Source organism: Vespula vulgaris, chromosome 3 (genome assembly GCF_905475345.1).
Source record: "Vespula vulgaris chromosome 3, iyVesVulg1.1, whole genome shotgun sequence".
NCBI lineage: Eukaryota > Metazoa > Arthropoda > Insecta > Hymenoptera > Vespidae > Vespula > Vespula vulgaris.
Window position 1 is genome coordinate 8,405,001 of NC_066588.1, and position 19,698 is coordinate 8,424,698.

The following is a 19,698-nucleotide window of genomic DNA, read 5'->3' on the forward strand; positions in this document are numbered from 1 at the left end:
GACTTACTCTCGAGCTTGTCACAGTTGGTGACTTTGCCCTTCCAGTCACAGGTCTGTTTGTCCAAGTCAAAGGCCAACCCACTGGGACACGTGATTTGCTTCAGCCCGGATCTTGTACACCTGGTAAACGCAGAAAAGGGAATCGTTTCAGTCTAAGGGGGTAAATAAAAAGGATTTCGCTTACTCTCCAGTTGTTCGCAGTTCTTGACATTTGTCTTCCAGTCGCAGGTTTGTCGTTCAATGTCGAAAGCGAGACCAGTCGGACATCGTACTGTTGCCAACCTGGTAACGCCGATTTCACTGGCTTTGTCGCACCTGCGATTATTTTCACCCAGATCGTATTTTAATAGTACGTTCGTTATTAAGTTATAGACATCTCGTAAACATGTAAATCATCATTGCGGTGGCCTACGCAGGATGAAATACTTTTTTCTTTGAGATATTATATATTTTTCGTTGCCTTTCTACAGTTAACGGAATCTAGAGTCCTTGAGAACGTAACTTCTTGTATCTTGGAGATCGAATGACTTAAAGAAAACCACTCGGTATTAGAAACTCGAGAAATATATATATATATATATATGTTTAATGTAATCATACAATGTTCTCAGAACTTTGTCTATTTCGGATTACAGTGAACTCTCCTAAGTAAGTATTCGTTACACGATGAAGCAATCGGTGCACGCAACATCTTTTGTAGAAAGCTCATTCAAAGAGATTGCATGCGACATAATTGCAAATTTCAAATGGCAGCTGACGACTATGTCTTAATTATTCGAGGAAATCTTTCGAAGAAGCTATTCTATACGTATTATAAAATTTCTTCGCTCGAGTAATCATAGCGAACGTATTTACTTTTAATTGAAACGTCATATATACCGGATATTAATCGTAAGTGAAAAGGAAAGCAAGTACATAAACTGTTATTTCAGTTTCTTTGGCGAGTCCTGTTATATAAGTTTACTCGTTTGTAGCTTCCTTTCTTTTATTTTTACATCTATTAGATGCCGATCGATAAATCACAGATTAAGCAACAGCATTTTATTTGCAAGTGTAAAATCACGTATAAAATATTATCTCGTTTAGATTCATGTATCATACTTTCTATTTGAAATAGCTCGTTAATGTTGCATAATCGATTCATTAATTTAACAAAGATTTATATTACTAGAAAATTTTCTAATATGTTTACCATCTCGAAAGTTATAGTCAGTGGTAAACTTTCTCCGACTTGGTCCAGTTTATAAAGACGATGTTTATGATTTAAAAACGTTCAAAGGATATTGAACATTTAGTACACGGATATGTAATCACTCGTCGAGCTAACGATTATTACAAGATAGAACAATTTCGAAATGTTTATCAATTTACCTGACGACATCGCGACAGTCTCCACCAACGTTTAACCGGAAGTACTCGTCTCCTGGTCTATCATGGCAAAGTTCTTCGGCATTCGCGTCGAGTTCATCAGCTCCTTCGTCATCTTGAGCTCTTACTTGTGCTCCTGGAAGCAAATAAATCCTCTATTAAAATTACCGATCGCTTTGTTGTAAATTAATTAATTCTTTTCCATTTTTTCTTGTTTATAAATAACACGAAAACGAGATCGTGTTTTCTTCAAATCGACAAAAAAAAAAGAAACAAAAATTTAATTATACACTCGATGCAACGAGTTTCATTTTGAATATCTCTTGAGTTAATTTAAAAGCAAGAAAAAAGAACAAAATAATAAAAATATTCTGAGAAGTAATTTTAATTGGCATGCACAGGTTCGTTGTAACTTTAAGCTCCTTTGTTTTTCATCTTTCTCATCTTCTCTATTGTTATTTTCAACGTATATACATACGTGTTACGAATACCGATTTCTTCGTCGATATCGTGGCATTCGTATGTGGAAGGCATCACGATCGAGAGTTGTGGAAAATGTCGCGATCGTGTCGTGCGACTCTCAAGTCGGAGACGCTAGGGATAGGTCGACGAACTCTTGAAGTAGAAAGTCTTGGAAATGTCAGGGCGAGCACGGGGAAAGCGATGGTGGTTATCCGAAGTATGTTCTCTCCTCCTTCTCCTTTACCTTCTCCCTCTCTCTTTCTCTTACTCTTTCTCTTTCTATCTCAATCTATCTCTATCTATCTTTTTCATATCTCTTTCGATAGTATAATAGTATTTTAATAATAATCAACGAAGAAACGTTTATTAATCGAAATAATATGGTTAATAAAAGACGACAACAAACATAATACTAGTATTTTAACAAATAAATAAATTATTTTACAGCACGATAACATAAATAAGTAATATCATTCGAAAAGAGGAAAGTACCGAAGTGAGTCTTTACCACTCGTTGAAGTCTCCGTCAGAGAATTTTACCCTTATACTTTTTTAATCGTCTTCGAGATGATATTTAATTTTCTCAATATACAAAGATGAAGAGTTCAAGAGAGGAAAGTTTAAAGATTGATTGAAGTGTTCACGATCGTATTTTTTTGTTTTTTTAAGAAAAATTAACGTTTTAAAATAAATAATGATCACGAAGAGAGACGAAAGGGGATGTTTTTGAGACAGAGAGGATGTATGTGTCGTTAAAGGATAATGACGAGTGTTGAGGTGTACTCACCGGCGAATAGACAGAGGGTTCCTAAGAGGAATATCAACCTCGGCGACATTGTTCGTTGTCGTTGTCGTCGTGGTCGTGGTCGTCGTCGTCGTCAGGATGGAAAGCGTCTGGACAAGCCGCGCCCTCTCGCCCCTCTATATATGCACCACCACTCCTTCCCTCTTCTTTGTAAGAACTTTCACCTTCCGGATCGTGCTGCCACCTTCGTGCTAGCATTCAAGAAATATTGTTAAGATTCTTGTTCTACGTTTCATGTATGGTATTCTTCTTTGAACGAACTTTGCGTCGAACTCATGAACCGATCGTACAATCAAGCTTTACGACAATTTTTCTTATAGATTCTTTAATTTAAGAAAATATTTTCTGAAGCGATTTTCAAGGATATCAGGAAGGACAATCGGAGTGCTAACAATTTATCGATGAATGCAAAAAAAAGAAAAAAGAACGAAAGAATCGTGAGTCTTCTGTCTAAAATTAAAACAAGGTCGTCATCTGTGTCTGCCTAGTGATTTTAATATCATTTTAGCTTCTAGATCGTTCGAAAATATTAGAAACTACCTGTTAATGTCGTAAACGGTTTCGCACAGAGATTTGCCTTTCATTTTGAGGTTTAGAAAACGGTTTGCTGTAAATGTAATTACAAACGTCCGATCGAGCTATAGTTTTGTAAAGATATAGCACAGCATAAGCACACAAGTGGAAAATAACATAGTCACTATATTTCGTAAAAGTATGGAAGGTTTTTTTATCGAATTTATCAGAAACTTTGAGTTAGCCGTTAAATATATCGTATCGAGTCAGCAATGTTCAGTTTATTGTAACGTGGATAATCATTTTTTCTTTACACTTGAAAGATCTTATCGATCCGTGGCAGAGTCTACTATGAAAGGAGACCACACTAAGAGAGTGTGTGCTGGAATCGGTTTCATTATCGAGGTCATATCCAATTGACAAAGTTTGTGTCTTTCGGCTAACATATGGATTAACGTTTTATATTATATGCCAGAGGCGTTTCACGAAATGTATTCCATTGTAAAGTAACCAAAAAGAATAAAGAGGGAAGAGAGACAAGACGATTTAACGAAGGATAAATTTAGAAGGAGACAATGCAAATGAATTTTTTTTGTTTTTAAAGTTCACGAAGTTCAATTTCTTATCACGAGATTGATGGAAAAGCAAAGATCCAATCTCATGATACGGGAAACTCAGGAAGTCTTTGTTAAAGGACACGATGCTCGTGCAACGCACTTATCGAGAAATGTTACACGATCAAGCAGTCAATAAATTTACAGTTTATATATGATAAAGGTCATCGTTGTCGGCTATGGTACATATGTCTCGAAAGATAGCGTATTTTCAACGTTTCATTAATCGAGCCAACTGTTTTCTCTTACATCAATATTTGGAGTAGTAGCTAATTCATGATCTCTAGATATTTTCTTTGGATAACATCGACATTTGTGATTAAGATGCGTTTCGAAGCGTTCAATGTGTCATTGGTTACTTATAAAATTCATAGAGGTTACTTCGAGAGTAACTCGATGATTCTATAAAATTGATTTGTTAGAAAAATATGGAAATAGTTATCGAGTTAACTATACAGAAACATACTTATTTCCTGATCGATAATTATCGTCTGGTAGCAGACTGCAACATGATATACTCGTATGTGAATTACTCGATACGCTTATATCAAAGACCAGAGGCACCATATTTGTCTCTATTTCTCTCTCAGCGTCTTTTACGAGAGTATTTCAAAGAAAACAATGTTAGAACGCGGAAGATTCATTAAAGGAAATGCGTGCCAATAGATGTGATTGTTAGATATCGTGGAGTCTTTCGAATAATTCACTCGATCGACAATAAATGTTCAACGATTCGTAAATGAAAAGGACAAGTATGTGTTAATGGGCACACGGTTCCATAAGGATCCAACTTTGAGGCATTTCTAAACGCGTGTCGTGAAGTCCTTGGCGCGATGCACGCGTCGGGATGCCAATGGGGGCACACGTTCACTGGCGTACCATACAATAATCACGAAGAGAAGCAGAAAACCAGTTTTCGTAGAGCACGAATAGTGATTTGTGTGCAGTCTCTTTCTCTCTGTTTCTCTCTCTTTCTATCTTAGCCAGCATCTTTCTTTTTCGCCTTAATATTTAGCTCTTCTCTCTTGTTTTCTCTTTCGATTTACCTTCATTTGATTAACCAAAATTCATTTCTATCTCTTTCTGTTGACCTATGTTGAAAGAGAAAGACATAAGGGGACATAGACCGTCGAAAATCGCGCTAGTCGAGAAAGTACAGTGAAACCTTGATCCGAACGTTAGCTGAATTCTTATTTACGAACCTCGAATGATTTTCAGAGTCTCATAGAGACTCACAGAGAATCTAACAGAGAAACACCCTTAGAAACAAACTTCTCTCTGTCATAATAAATCTTATGATGTTATTATATGTGATGTTATCTTTGATCTCTTGAAGATGATTTCGAGAGATTTCGAGAGAATGTTAAGAGAGCCCATTATTACAGATATACCTATTATATAACATATGAAACCGGTATCGTAGGAGAGTATCGTTTGAAAGTGTTTAAATATTTGAACGATACGAAAATCAATCACAAGCATCGAAATCGCATTTCATTTCGTTGTTCGTTTCGCTCGGCGAGAGGTCCTTGTGGTATTGGTAACTACTTCCTTTTTTTTAAAAGTCATGAGATGCTAGCTCATGAGCCTTGGTTAAAGAGCATGGCCGATGAGCTATTACGAAAGACGGATTAGATCTTATGGATCGCGAGGATACGTTACTATCTTGTCTAGGACAAAACGGTGACGACGTAGATACTCTTACGTGCAGAGGATAAATGTCAATTGGCAGTCGGCATTTTAAAATGGTGTCTACTTCATCTTTGCAAGCGCCATATTGCCACGGCACATTAACCTCCTGTTATTCTTCCTAAGACGAAACTTTTTTAGCTTGGACATTTTTTTCTTCCTTTCTTTTTCATCAATAACTTTTATAGATTTCTTTATTTCTTTACGAAATGTCTACAAGAATATCTCTATAAACCTTAGCGAGGATTATATTTTAGATTGATTAATAGACAATTATATAGAGACGATCGATGGTTCTTTTAAACAATATTTCAACGTGATCTCTCGCTTGAGATCTCGTTCAAGTTTGACTTTTAATGAACGCTTTAAAGTATCGAAAAGTAGCAGACAATGACCTGTACACGGTCAAGGTGAAAATCATGTTGACGACATTGCGCGTCGCTCATGCGAACGAGTCCTCTGTTTCTGTCGCGTGACTCGAATAGAATCGATTCGTTTCATCACCTACAACGATCTGACCCGTTTACTTGGCCTTTCCTGAGATTTTCTCGATCGTATGAGAACGAATCGAAATGCCGAGGCTTCTTCGATGACGTGAATGGTATTTCGAGAAACAAAGGAAAAGAAAAAAAGGAAAAGAAAGAGAAAGAGGTATATTTTTATATATATATATATTTATCCAAACCTGAAAAAGCTGTTGTGAAGAGTGACCATCACAGAATAAGCAGGTAGTTTAGGGCGTGCCAGAAATAAATGAAACTTCGTTACATTCTCGATGCATGTATAATACCTATAATACTAATGTGTAAGTAGGCGAGTATAATTATGCACATCTCGTATTTCGAAACTTACCTCTTTCTCGCCGACACAACGTTTGTATACAGAGTGTAACCAAAATCGTGGGCTGCTTACGTACGACACGTATTCATTCAAATGATCATAGGTCGATCGACTTTGGCGAGATTTTCTTGTCTTTCTTTCTTTCGTTTTGTTTTCTTTCCTTTTGTATCTACGTATAGACGATTTCGGAACGATTCGACGAGTAAAACGGGTTTGTGTAAGTATAACCAACTCGCCATATTTCTTACATCCTGTATATGCGGCGATGAGGATTCGATTATTCTCACTTGTGCTCACTTTCTCGAGCGTTTGTTCAATTCGCATGGACTTCCCAGCGTGGAAAAAGTCTGAAAGTAGCCTTTTGCATTTCGAGAGCGCGTTACCTCGACTCGGCAGATTTTCTGATAAAAAATCGAAGGAGAAACTCAATTATGACGAGTACGGAGATCCGACGAGGAGTAAAGCGTGTCGATGGAATTAAATGCCTCCCATCCTGTACTTGTCTAGTTCGCGATTAGTCTTGTATCGAATTACCGTAGTTGAGTTAACCGTCGCGTTACGGCATGCCATCACTGTTGAGAAGAAAGGTGGTTTGCCTTGCAGAATCAGCCTTCCGTTGTTTCGATTTTAAATCTATAAGGAAAAATCGCTCAGTTGGAACTTATTTAATTAATATTTCAAAAGAGGATAACATAATTTTAATACGAACTATTGAGATTACATAAATCTTCCTACGAACAATTCTATCTAGATTGATATACTCCATGATCGAATAATTCAATAAAAATGATAAATTCTTGACGATTTCAAACGACGTTATATAAAACATAACGATAAGATTTGATTTTTATTTTGTTTGTTGAATTATTCAGTGTGTAGTAGTCTCCATGATTTTGACGTTAATCGAAAGAGAAATTCTTTACCTACGTGAGATGAGTCGCTTATATTGTATAATCGCTTGTCCATCCGTTTCTTTTAAAGAAGTTTACGAAAGTTATACCAAATTCTAGTAACTGCCATTGGAACGAGTCGAAAGACGCACACGATTTCTACGCTTTGATTTCGCGTAAAAAGCAATTCAGTTGTCGCGCATAAGGGAAGTAAAAGAGAGAGAGAGAGGGAAAGAAAAAGGATATTAATTCTTCGTAAAAGAACGATTTACCGTTGTAACTTTTCCCGTTATTTCTTCGTGGCATTCGTTTTCGAGCGAAGCCGCTTGTTCGCGGTATATGAACGTGATTAGAAATGGAATTAGAATGGTAGAGTGCAACAATGTACGATGTATTTAAAACGAAGCTGCGATGAATAATATACGCGAATACGATTGCTCGTTCAGATAGTTACCTCGACAAAGTCCAAGATCGTTCGTACAATAGTTTAAACAATGTCAGTCTCGTCCGGAGAATTATCGATAAGAGAAATTCTGTCTAATAAGCTACGCCAATCGGTGACATGTGTCCATAAGCGAGAAGAAAGGTGGTTAACCTTGCAGAAACAGCCTTCCGTTATTCCTCGTAATCAACGGCATCACGGTCAGACCGATATATCGATACAAATCGATGCCTGTAAAACGCAACATGTGCAAACGTTTTTCGTCGAAGCGGCTGATGACTCGTCTTTCAATTACCTTGAAGTACCATATCTATTTATTTTTTTCGTAAAACTTTCCGCAGCTCAAGGAGTTCTTAGAAAATCCCTTCTCCCCTTCCCTCTTACCCTTATCAATAACTTTCATAATATCGATCATAATATCGATGCAACGCGAACACGTGAGATTTTCAAAGAAAAATTGAAAACTTTGCAATTTCGCAAGCTACCAATATTTCAAGCGATTAACAAAATTCGAAGGCCAATTTAGAAAGGTGGATCGTAAAATTCGGGTCGTTGAAAGGACTTTCTTTCATTCCTTCCGGCAATTTCATTGCGAGACTTCTTCTCTTCTCGTTTCTCCGACGAATCGTCGTTACGATAATCTTTAAAGATCTTTCAAAATTGTCTCGTTTCGTTGTCTCAACATATTAGCAATTCAGTTCGCATTTCGACTTACTTTTTCTATAACTCGAAGATATATAAGTCTTTTATGAAGAGACAGAAAGAAAGAGAGAGAGAGAGAGAGAGAAAGAAAGAAAAAGAGAAATAAAGAAAGACAGAGAGAGAGAAAGAGAGAGAGAGAAAGAGAGAGAGAGAGAGAGAGAGAGAGAGAGAGAGAGAAGGTTATCGTTCTTTAAGTAGATAAAGATCGCTTAGCAATTTTTAATTTGCGATATTTAGATAAGTTCAGTTTAGTGATAGGAAGATTGGTTAGGATTTGAACGATCGCTGGAGAATCGCTTATTTTCGAGGAATTCCTGATTTTGTAACGACTCGCTTTGGACGACCTTGCCTCTTGTCACTTTCACCGGTTCTTCGTCCACAGGGTCGGACGGTTGGTTGGTATCCGCTTGGATACTTGACTCCATGTTTTCCAATGGACTCGGTTCTTGTCTGCGATCTCTACTACCAATTCAGTTTGATATCTAATATGCTCCAATACTAATTGACTACTAATAAATTCGATTATTTATACATAATAAAAAGAAATCTATAAGATTAAAGGCATTAACATGTTCTTTGATGAATGATAATGATTTCACTACTGGTCATAAGTGTTCTAAATTATTAAACTGGTAAATATAAAGTGTACGTACATATATGTACGTACGTGCTATTTTTTCAACTCTATATCCGAACACGGATAACTTTCACTGTCAAATATCGTACGTCATGTAAACCGGGCTCGCGAGGGAGGATGCAGAATCGTCGGTTTTTTTTTTTGGAGAAGGGGAACTCTCATTTGCGATCTCGTGAAGATATAATCTGATGCGTGAGGATGAGAATGACCCCGTATACACAGAGATAATGCGATAGTGTCTTAAAATATTGCTGAAATATCCCGTTACGAGAAATATTGTGCTTATTAAAAATGATTAGTGATCTTTGATGAAATAGAAAACTTTACAATTTATATAGTAGAAGTTCTTATCTTTGTGTTTGTTTTTTTTTCTTTTTCTATACTATTATACGTAAATCCTTCCGTGTCCAATCGATGATTGATCAGTGATAGGAGTAAGACGAGATCTCCTTTATGAGAGGAACTCGCTTGGAAGACTTCCTCGAAGGGAAAGGCCGTGGTATGTGCGTGGGTGTAAGAAGAGGTGTGGTGCATGCCTCTAGAATAATGCAACGAATTACTCGAATACAGAGTTTTGGCTTGCATAAGCAATAGACTCTTGAAATCGCAACTTATATAGCCCGATACGTTTTTATATTACTTAATTGGGTTACTCGATAATCAAGGTGAATTTCTATCGAAGGTAATTCGACTCGCAGATATGCTCTCTGCGGTGGACGAGTCAATTTGATTCTTGTTTTTCATATCGAAGGACGTGACTCGTCGGCCTCTTAAATCGTCTCAAGGTTATGGGGATGCGAAAAAGAAATGAATGGTCGTTCGAGAGAATCAGATTCCTTGAATAATTCTTCAAACCTTAGCAACCTTAACGAATTCTCCTTTTGTTTTATTTAAATTCCTGTATTAAATTGTAATCCTTTTAGCTTCGTATCTGTATTCATTAAAATGATCGCTGATGTATCTCTTTATCTTTCAAAAATTTACCTTCTTATAAACAGGTTTAACTAATAGTATTTTCCACATGTAATTTATTTCCCATTAAGTCCGAGAAGCGGACACGGTGGTTATTCTTGTGGTTACTTTACACGAGCGAGCTCGACAATCGTATCATTGTACTAGGTGCAGTGAAAAGAGAACTTATGTTCGGCCAGGTGGAACGATATCTGTGTAAAATGCCTGGTAGCGGAATGAAAATTGTTATTATGTTCCTGTCGATCCTTACATCGTGTAAAGCAAAAAAAAAGGGGAGGATATTACTCATACCAGTGCTTGTTAAAGATATCGTTATTTCATATAATTTATACGTAAGACGTTGAATACATGAATTTTCCAAATGACGTTCTCCAATTGATGAATGAAAAATGAGAGGTGAATCAAATTAATTGTATAACATCCTTCGGTAGCTCAGATGGTATAACAGTGTAATGTAGTTAATTATTATACATATCTGATAATTAGACATCCATAAATTACATTGGTATAAATAAGGTTCGAAGAAACATTTTGAAATAAAATATGTAAGTGTATAATTATTTTTATTTATTTTAATTGTAACCTGGATAACTCAGGGGTGATATAACTGTACGAGGCACAAGCCTTCGGTAGCTCAGTTGGTAGAGCGGTGGACTGTAGTTGGAAATCAATAATATGATAGACAGGTATCCATAGGTCGCTGGTTCGAATCCGGCTCGAAGGATATTTTTTCTCATTTAAATCAAGGGAAATATATATTTTATTTTACTTCGTGGTAATAACGATTTAAATAAGGTAGGTACGAGCGAAATTGAATCATCATAAGCCTTCGATAGCTCAGTTGGTAGAGCGGTGGACTGTAGTCGATTAATTTATATAAAATGTACATGGAAATCCATAGGTCGCTGGTTCGAATCCGGCTCGAAGGATATTTTTTTCTTTATCTTATAGAACAATTAATCTATATTATTTCTTTTTATATTTTAATACAATTAATGTAACATATAAAGTGTTAGCTTACACCCTGAAATCATAAGCCTTCGATAGCTCAGTTGGTAGAGCGGTGGACTGTAGTTGGTTAATCGATATTGGACATCCATAGGTCGCTGGTTCAAATCCGGCTCGAAGGAAACTTATTTTTTTTTAATTTTGTTCTCCCTTATTTTAATTTAGGAATAATTTTATTTTGTCGGAATTATAATACCAATTTTTTACTTTTCTTTATTTTTTTTTTCACAGAAAATATTTATGATCTGTATTATTTTACAAAAACGTTAGACTCGCGATGATTGTAGTCATTTAATTCCATAAGTTTTATTATTATATCATATATAATATGATTTAAATATAATATTATTATCTTTAAATCATATAATTTTTTTTTTCAATGAATAAGATAAAAATTGTTTGAAAGAATAAGTAGGTATACGTGTGCTCTATTCGTATAATTTGACAAGAAATGAAGATTGTAAGAGGGGAGAGATATAATATATTATAATAATCATTTATAACTACTATGAAAGATAACTTTAGTCACCCACTGACCTAGTAGAATGTCAGTTTCACCGGCATACATTTTGACTGGGACACAACGAACATCGATGTAGCATCTTAGATGCATACGTAATTATTGAAAATTATTTGCCTCGATCTCGATTGCTATTTAAGAAGTTATATATACTTAGATAGTCTAAAAAAATTTTTATGATTTCTTTGAATTTATTTTATTAATAACAAAATATTAAATATTTTTAATAATCTATACTTTGAGGAATATATCTCAAAAACAAAAAATTGAAGTTATCTGTTTTTCCGTTGTAGTTACCGATGTCTAATCAAGCAGAGTCGTTTCTTATGGTGTTTGTGGCTTTTGCGGTACCAATAATGTTTCCTTAGGACATTATCAAAATGAAAAAACCGAAAAGCTTTTAAAGTATATTAAAAAATCAGTGTTTCACGAAGCCGATGTCTAATATTTTCACTTAATCACAAAATATCACGAATCGAATCATGATTTTCGATAAAAAATTGTAATAGTTTTTTAATGATTAAAGAAAATCTACGATCCTTAAAACATTTTCCGTATGACAAAGATCAAATAATGATACGTAAAATAATCATGTCAACTTTCATTGAAATCGTTGCAATAATTTTTCAAAGAAAACAGTTTTTAAAGTTTAAGGGTACATGTAATGTTGAACTTGGCGAGGTCACTTATAACTTTGTTAATTTTTGGAATTTCCTGATGAATATTTTTAAAGAATAATATCACAAGATAAAAAATATTTCTAAAAAATCGTTTTTTTGTTTTTCTTTTTAATAACATTTAATTTTAATTACGTATGATCCCTTAAGCATTTCCCTTTTGTGAAAGGTTATGGATAAATTTTAGAGAAGCGAATTTGTTTCGAATGGAATTGTTGTAAGTGAACGATAAAATGAGAGAAGAAGAATCAATAAATGATGGTGCATGAGAACAGATCGTCGCACGTGATCTCTTTGGCATCCCGAGTGGCTTCGAACGCGCCTTTCGACTTATAACCGGGAACGGCCTTGCCGTTATACCGAGATAGTCAGCTTTCTCTACTTTCGCTTGCGCGAGATTTTCAGGTCCAACCGTAACCATTGCTCCAAGTATATGAGAGCTTCGTTAGCTCGCTATTTTTCATATTCATAGTTGATTCGAATGATAATATTCGAATAACCGAGTAATAAGTTTCTCTTGGAAAAATTATTTAATGGGAATATTACAATTAATTATGATTATATCTATATACACGAACTCAGTGTTACTAATTAATTAACAAATGAGTATGAGAAAGTTGTATTGTCTATCATATCTAAAATGATCGGAAGAAAAGGAAGATGACTACCGGTTCTATTCGACCGAGATGCAAAACGAATAGCGTTACGAAATCTATGCGTCGGCTCATGAAAGGAATTTCATCGTGGGTAGGATGTCGCATTTACATGAGATAAGAAAAATCGATCTGCGATGATCACGTAAGTGCGTGCGAGCGGAAGAACGCTACTTCGCGGAGAGAAACTTTCTATTACGAGAGTGTCGCGGGATGGCTATCATCGTCGAGAAGATGATCATATAGGATTATTACATCTCTCTTGTCATTTATCATATATATATATATATATATATATATTTATAATATATTCGAGAGGTATTAGATATTTTTTCTCTTTTTTCTATCTCTTCTTAGCTCTCTCTCTTTCTCTCTCTTTCTCTTTCTTTTTCTTTTTCTCTTTCACATTGACGATCAAAAGAATTACGAAGCTACATGGAACTATACAAAACGGGGTCGGTCGCGTGCGACGAGTTGAAAAAATGTTGGATGTTAAAAGACACCTTATTTGTGTCCTGTATGTGGAAATGGCGCTTAAAGGATCGAAAGAAGAAAGGCTGCATTGGAATGCAATCGTCGTTGGTGAGACTACAGCAGTGTCGGCTGGTTGGTATTTCACGAGGTTACTGATATTTTTTTTCTCGTCCCACCTTCATCCGCACTGTCATCTCCCTCTCACTCTCTCTTTCTTTCTCCCACTCTCTCTCTCTCTCTCTCTCTCTCTCTCTCTCTCTCTCTCTCTCTCTCTCTCTCTCTCTCTCTCTCTCTCTCTCTCTCTCTCTCTCTCTCTTTGGCTACCTCTTCTCTCCGCATGGAAAGTGATGGAATTCTATACGGACGATCCAACGATTATCCTTTCTGTAAATAGCTACATAAGGAGTTTTACGACGATTAGACGATGTCTTTGATTTCTTACTTTATGATCGATTATTAAGACGTTCATTTATTAAGGATAACTTGACAACTTTCGAGATTGCATTAACAAGTGCCGTAGTACCTTGCGTACTACGTTATAATAACAAATGGTCGCTGTTAGGGACTCACGAATGCAAGCATCTCTATGGAATGCGTAATGTAAGCATTCGTGGTATCTTCTATCTTAAGCGGATTCAAATGAACGTTATATTCCTCCGGTTTCGCAACATGATGTGTAACTCATTTCATAAAACTGTAATTATAATTAACTACTTTATTAGACGCTTTATTTTAGAATATAATAAGATGTATCGTAGGTAGTTATCTCCGTAGGAAAAAGAAAGAGGTAATCTTGGCCGATGATCGAGCATAGTATTTTTAACTCGGAGAAACGAGTTTCTATCGTGGATTTTATTCATTAGGAGTTTTATTAATCTTGATTTAATCGTGGGTGAGTTCTAACGGAAGAACCATCGTTTATTAATTATCTTTAATAAAGAGAGAAAGTTAACTGAGATTTTTTTTACCTACTAGCCGCGATCGTAAGTGATTCTCGATCTTTAATAAGTCATCCTAGTTAGAGAATGGCCTTGATCTTAATACGGTTTATTCTTTGACGAAGAGGATGGAATTAAGGCCGAGGCTGGTTGGCGACCTTATCCACCCACGTGTGTTTTGTCCAAGTATCGAAGGGAAAGGGTTAAAACGGCAAGTAGACTCGTTCAAATTTATCGGGATCTTTTATTAAAGGTTCATTCTTTTGTAAACGATGTTGGTACTATCACTTATTTCTTTAAAAATATACATACGCAATAATATTTAATATTTATATACATATATATATATATATATATATATATATATATATATATACATATATAGTCTGGTCGACCCTTAGAAAAATATAAGGGTGTTCCATTAAAAAGAGCGAAAGGGGGTGGGTCTTCTCTCCGAAAGATGTAAGATGGGAGAAGCGAGGAAAGAAAATAAAGGATGTCTTAGGAAAAGGCAAGGACGTGCGTCTTATTATATTATACATCGAGCGTTGCCGTAGAGCCCAACTGTTTTAATGGGTCCGCAGTTTCTCTTCAAGACTATGAAAGACGCTGGGATTGGGGTATTGGATAAATGGACAAAAAGAAGAACAAGAAGAAGGGTGGGAGAAAAGAAATTATGTTAGCGTCGCCGACGTGGCTTGAATTCCGCGAATACTCTCGTCATTGTCTTCGTCGCCGTCTTTTATATATCCTGGTCTTTGTCTTCCCAAAAATCTCAAGGACACGAGTTCGAGGATTTATCACAGATCTCTGGCGCTGGCGCGCGTTAAGAATGTAGCCGATCGAAAGATGATTAATCTCTCTCGACGATCCCATTTCTATCTTTATCTATCTATCTCTCTCTTTCTTCCGAGATTTTGAAAAGAGATCCCTGTTACGATCGTTAGTCGATTATTATGATCTCGTGATTGTCGATCTTGAAATTGAAGTCTCAACACGCAGGAGTGTCAGTCGGCGATCGTCCAGACGCCACATGTTCCATCACGAAATTCGGAAAGGGCAAGGCACGTTCGGTACGGAACGAGCTAATTAGGACGCGGCGGATATGTAGGGACGAACGTAAGAAAGGGGTAGAAGAATTGACTTAGACGAGAAGAAGGAACGAGGAGACGATACTTTTTTACAAGTAGAAACCATCGCCTGTGGGGTCATCGATCCAGGGGTAGTTGTTGGGGCAACGTACGCAAGTCTGAAGATTTATGGTCTCCCCAGGGATGTCTTTCGCAGTTAATTTACAAGTATGGGGAACCCAACAGGCTGGTGGTCCATCGACGACACATTTCTCTTTCCAGGACTCGAAGTTTTTAGATTCGGAGATAGTACGAGGGTTCTGGATCCATTGGATCACTTGGGTCATCGTTACGAAGTAAACGTCTTTTTGGTTTTCCAATATGTCATCGATCCAGTAAAGGAAAGCGTCGAGGAATTCAGGATTGTTCTTTAACCAGGCAGCATGGAAATAGAGACCAAGAGGCGCGCGGTTTTGTTGATAATGACGATTGAAATTGTGATTAAGGAAGTCCAAGAATTGATCTCCGGTCAAGATGTTGCTGCAAGAGTCGACCATAGCGCATCCAGGAAGATATTCATCGTTTTGTGGGTCCTCGCGACGATCCAATTCGTTCATCACCATTTCCCACACAGCATGCGATCTGAGTAAGAATTTAATCGTCATATTTTCTCTTATTTCTTTTGCTTCTTTAAGTTTTCTTTTTTCGAAGATGAAACTCACCTCGTCGGACAATGCTGAAGATTTCCATGGCAACGATGAGGCATCCTGAAGTACATGGTGTAAGGCCAGAGAGGTGGATTATTCAGTGCCGCAGTGATCGTCGAATCGTATAAAAAGGACTGTTCTTCCATCATCGTGAACTGATTGTTGCCACCTACTCGAAGATACGGTGCTCTGACACCAACGACAGTATTGTCAGTTATGTTGGCGAACTTCTCGACGATGACTCTCATACCAGCCATTTCTTTGGCCCATTCGTCAACCGTAGCGTTAGACCAGAAGCGTTCGTTATCGTTATGACTAAAAAATGAAAAGAATTATTAGTATCCAATCGGAGTCATCGAGTTACAGGTAATATTATAACATCGTGCATCGTCGTCGGTTAGAAAAAGTGTTTTTGCTTACGAGATCGAGTGTACCGCAATCTCATGGCCTTTCCTGTGCATCTCTTGCACAGCCGAGTAATTAGTGTATTTGTGAGAGACGAAGAAGGTGGCCTTGATGTCGCAACCATTAGGATTCTTGCGTTTTCCGTTGAAGATCTCTTTGTAGAGACCGATATTGTTGTTGTTGATGGCATCGTCGAAGGTTATCGTAATCATCTGCGGCACGTCCTTGGCCGGAAGATCACCGGGGATGCTCGTTCCATCTTCGGAGCAGAAGCAATCGGGAAGTACGCAGACGGCAGGGTCACAAGGAGGAGCGCTGTTCGGATCGTTGTCCATGTCTGTGATCAGGATGAAAAGTTAATGACGTAGGATCATCGTTCGATCTATTAGAGACCGCTCTAATCAGAGAATCGAGTTCTCGAACTTACCACAAATATTTTCGTCGGATCCATCGGTACAATCCTTCTCGCCGTTACAGAACAATCCTCTCTCTATACAGGACTGATCGGCACAGGCCAAGTATCCATCTTGGCAGAGAGGTTCCTCGGTATACAGAAGAGGCTTCGATTTCCTCTCCTTATTTTTAAGTTTGCAGTTATTCACCGAGTCCTTCCAATCGCACGTTTGCTTCTCGATGTCGAAGTAAAGACCAGCCGGGCATCGTATAGCTTGGAGACCGGAACTCGTGCATTGAATAACGTCCCGACAGTTGTCGCCCTCGCCGGCTACCAATCTGAACCATTCTCCAGCCTCCTTTTCCTTGCAGATTTCGTTCTCGAAACTCTCTTCCTTCTTGTCTTCCTGTCTTTTCACTCGAGTGAAGCCCTCTAAAGATAGAGGTATTTATAACGTTTGTTCTTTATGAGATATTTCAAGGTTAAGGTATTTGGATAATTAACGACCGTTAGAAAAATCCTTGCGAGAACGTTTCGATCGTAACCGAAAGCAAAGCGACCTTCCACGGTGAACGTATCGCGTTTTACGCGTTTTTGGTTCCACGAGTTCTCGAGTATAGCTCGTACGGCAAAGCGACAAACGGGGAAAGTTGTCCCCCCACTGCTGCTTTTTCAGACGGCAGGGCACGGCAGTGACGTCACCCATCCGGGACCGACCGAGGCTTTCACGCTCTAATCTCTTATGCAACTTAACGTCTCGTACTCGCCAGAATTCGCGTCAAGATATTTTCTCTCGCTTTCGAGTTCTCGATTGGAGCCGGAAAGTCCGAGCGAGCGATCAGGAAAGTGTTCGAACGCGTCACTCCGTCAAAGAGCAGGGAAATTCAAAGAGGGTACTGACTCCTATACTCATTTCCGCCATTTTGAATCCAAGCGATGCGTTTCGCGTCAGTGTTTTCTCGAGATTCCTCGTAGAAATGATTGACTTTCGAATAGGTAATCGTGAAAATCTTAAACGAATTAACGAATTACCCTCGCTCGACTATCGATCGTTGCTTAAAAGTATTAATCTATTCACCGATCGAGCAAACAGATGTTCGTCATCCTAAATTAATCTACCTGATCAAAAATCGATCCTATTTGTTTATCACGGATCACATTGATCGACGATTCAAACTCACCGGTATAAGCGAAGACTGCCACCGCGAAGAATAGAACCAACGAGGACCTCATCCTCGAGCTTTAAAGCACAGTAAAATTCTTCCTGGGAAAACCTTGTCCTTTCGTTTCACAAGCTTTTATCACCTTGGCTCTTCGTTTCTCTTGTGTTCTTATCGTCTTTGCCGTTGTCTTTTTGTCTTTTTCTCTTGTCTAGCACGATCACTTCGAAAGCGAAGTAATTGGGGGGTTGCGAAGAACGAAAGAAGTGTTTTTTTTAGATTCGACTGAAGATGGTCACTTCTGTTGATGGTTTTTAAGGATATCAAGAGGCTAAAGAAGGGGTGTTTATGAAAGTTTAGAATCGGAAGAACCGTCGTTGGAGGCGCTCGCGGGCGCTCGAAAGGATCTAAGGTCGACGATACTGCCTGAAGATGATCGTATATCCGAGGGTAAGATAGCCTTCAAGGACGCGGACCTTGAAGGTGTAGGTACCGTTCACGGACTGGCTGAAGCCCGCCACTCGTTGGGCCTTATATTGCTACCACCACTACAATCCTTTCTGGTCCCCTCTTTCTCTAGCGTCGCACACGTTTTCTGCTTGCCTGTCGATTCTTATCCAGGTACGTACGAACAACTCGGCCGATCCTCCTCCCTTTGGGATGGCTAAGAGTTACTACAACTATTCATTGGCAAAAGTTTCCTTTTTCATTATAATTCTATCCACGATAGAGTTTCTATAACCGAAGTCTACCTAAAAAATTGCATGACCAACGATCGAATTATCAACTCGTTGTTTGACTTGCCTGTTAACTCTTGAACTTCAAGGTTCGAGGTTTCGAGTCACCTGACGCGTGCTCGTTCATCGATCACGTTGAGTATCCTTGCCGCGAAACGAGTAAGAAAGAGTCCATGTGACTGAGGAAGAGAGAGAGAGAGAGAGAGAGAGAGAGAGAGAGAGAGAGAAAAAGAAAGAGAAAGAGAGAGAGAGATCAACAGCGTTTATATAAATTATGTAATTTTGATGTGGCACGTTCGTTGATCGAATCACATTTCGATGTAACGGGTGGAGAGTTAGGGTCGATTTCGAAGACGGGCTTCTCCTTTTTCTCAAATGTCAAAGTGAAAAGAGGAAGAAGTAGTTTGCCAGTTTCAAGCCAACCCATCTGCCAGTTTCGGACGACGTAAACGACGTTAGCGTACGCAAAACGCGATTATTGCACCATCTCGTATGTCCTGCTGAGGTCGGTAAGAAAAGAGAGAAAAAAGAAAGAGAAAGAGAGAGAGAGAAATAAAGAGAGAAGAAGAGAAGTGAATGCCAGATTCGCACTCTTGCGAATCTTCCAGCTCCTTTGGCAGAACAACGTCGATTCAGGATGGGTGTAACCTTATTCGAACACTTTGTGTCAGACTCTATAATACAGATTTATTACAGGCTTGTGTCTTTTATAGTTATAAAGATTTCCAGCAATGATTCGTTGATTATTTCGAATCATTCGAAATTTTGTAACGAATTTTTTTTTTTTAACAAATTTTCACGAGATAATTACAATATCGAGTGTTTTTGTAATTTATTTAAAAAATACGTTTCGATGATCGACTCGAATCCATTGAGAAATTCTCCCGATGGAATTTACCCTTTGCTAGCTATCGGCAACGACTCGTGACTATGTCTGACATATTAGTCGTGTATTTCAAATACATAGTTCACGTATTCCTCTATTAAATCGTAGCGAAGTTGAACACTCGAGGAAACATTT

General features: G+C 37.8%; 2 protein-coding genes and 3 non-coding genes across 5 annotated transcripts in view; 3 read left to right on the forward strand and 2 right to left on the reverse strand.

The window, feature by feature from the left end:
- The window catches only part of LOC127062872 (chitin deacetylase 1), a 7,424-nt gene extending 4,667 nt beyond the window's left edge, over window positions 1-2,757 (reverse strand). The window contains exons 1-3 of the mRNA XM_050991814.1: window positions 2,618-2,757; window positions 1,372-1,504; window positions 185-315 (exon numbers count right to left, since the gene is read on the reverse strand). Of these exons, the coding sequence (XP_050847771.1) occupies window positions 185-315; window positions 1,372-1,504; window positions 2,618-2,666 (313 nt within the window). The 5' untranslated portion in view covers window positions 2,667-2,757. The remainder of the gene's footprint in view (window positions 1-184; window positions 316-1,371; window positions 1,505-2,617) is intronic.
- Window positions 2,758-10,557: 7,800 nt separating this feature from the next.
- On the forward strand, window positions 10,558-10,658 carry Trnay-gua (transfer RNA tyrosine (anticodon GUA)). The gene is made up of 2 exons: window positions 10,558-10,594; window positions 10,623-10,658. It is a non-coding gene; the product is annotated as a tRNA-Tyr (tRNA).
- Window positions 10,659-10,760: 102 nt separating this feature from the next.
- Trnay-gua (transfer RNA tyrosine (anticodon GUA)) lies at window positions 10,761-10,863 on the forward strand. The gene is made up of 2 exons: window positions 10,761-10,797; window positions 10,828-10,863. It is a non-coding gene; the product is annotated as a tRNA-Tyr (tRNA).
- Window positions 10,864-10,971: 108 nt separating this feature from the next.
- Trnay-gua (transfer RNA tyrosine (anticodon GUA)) lies at window positions 10,972-11,064 on the forward strand. The gene is made up of 2 exons: window positions 10,972-11,008; window positions 11,029-11,064. It is a non-coding gene; the product is annotated as a tRNA-Tyr (tRNA).
- A 3,364-nt stretch (window positions 11,065-14,428) lies between these two features.
- On the reverse strand, window positions 14,429-18,452 carry LOC127062814 (chitin deacetylase 1). The gene is made up of 5 exons (XM_050991617.1): window positions 17,962-18,452; window positions 16,814-17,212; window positions 16,402-16,723; window positions 15,997-16,296; window positions 14,429-15,916 (listed from the first exon to the last, which is right to left on the reverse strand). Exons 1-5 carry the CDS (start codon window positions 18,011-18,013, stop codon window positions 15,385-15,387), a joined length of 1,605 nt encoding a protein of 534 aa, XP_050847574.1. The 5' UTR covers window positions 18,014-18,452; the 3' UTR covers window positions 14,429-15,384.
- Window positions 18,453-19,698: the final 1,246 nt, after the last annotated feature.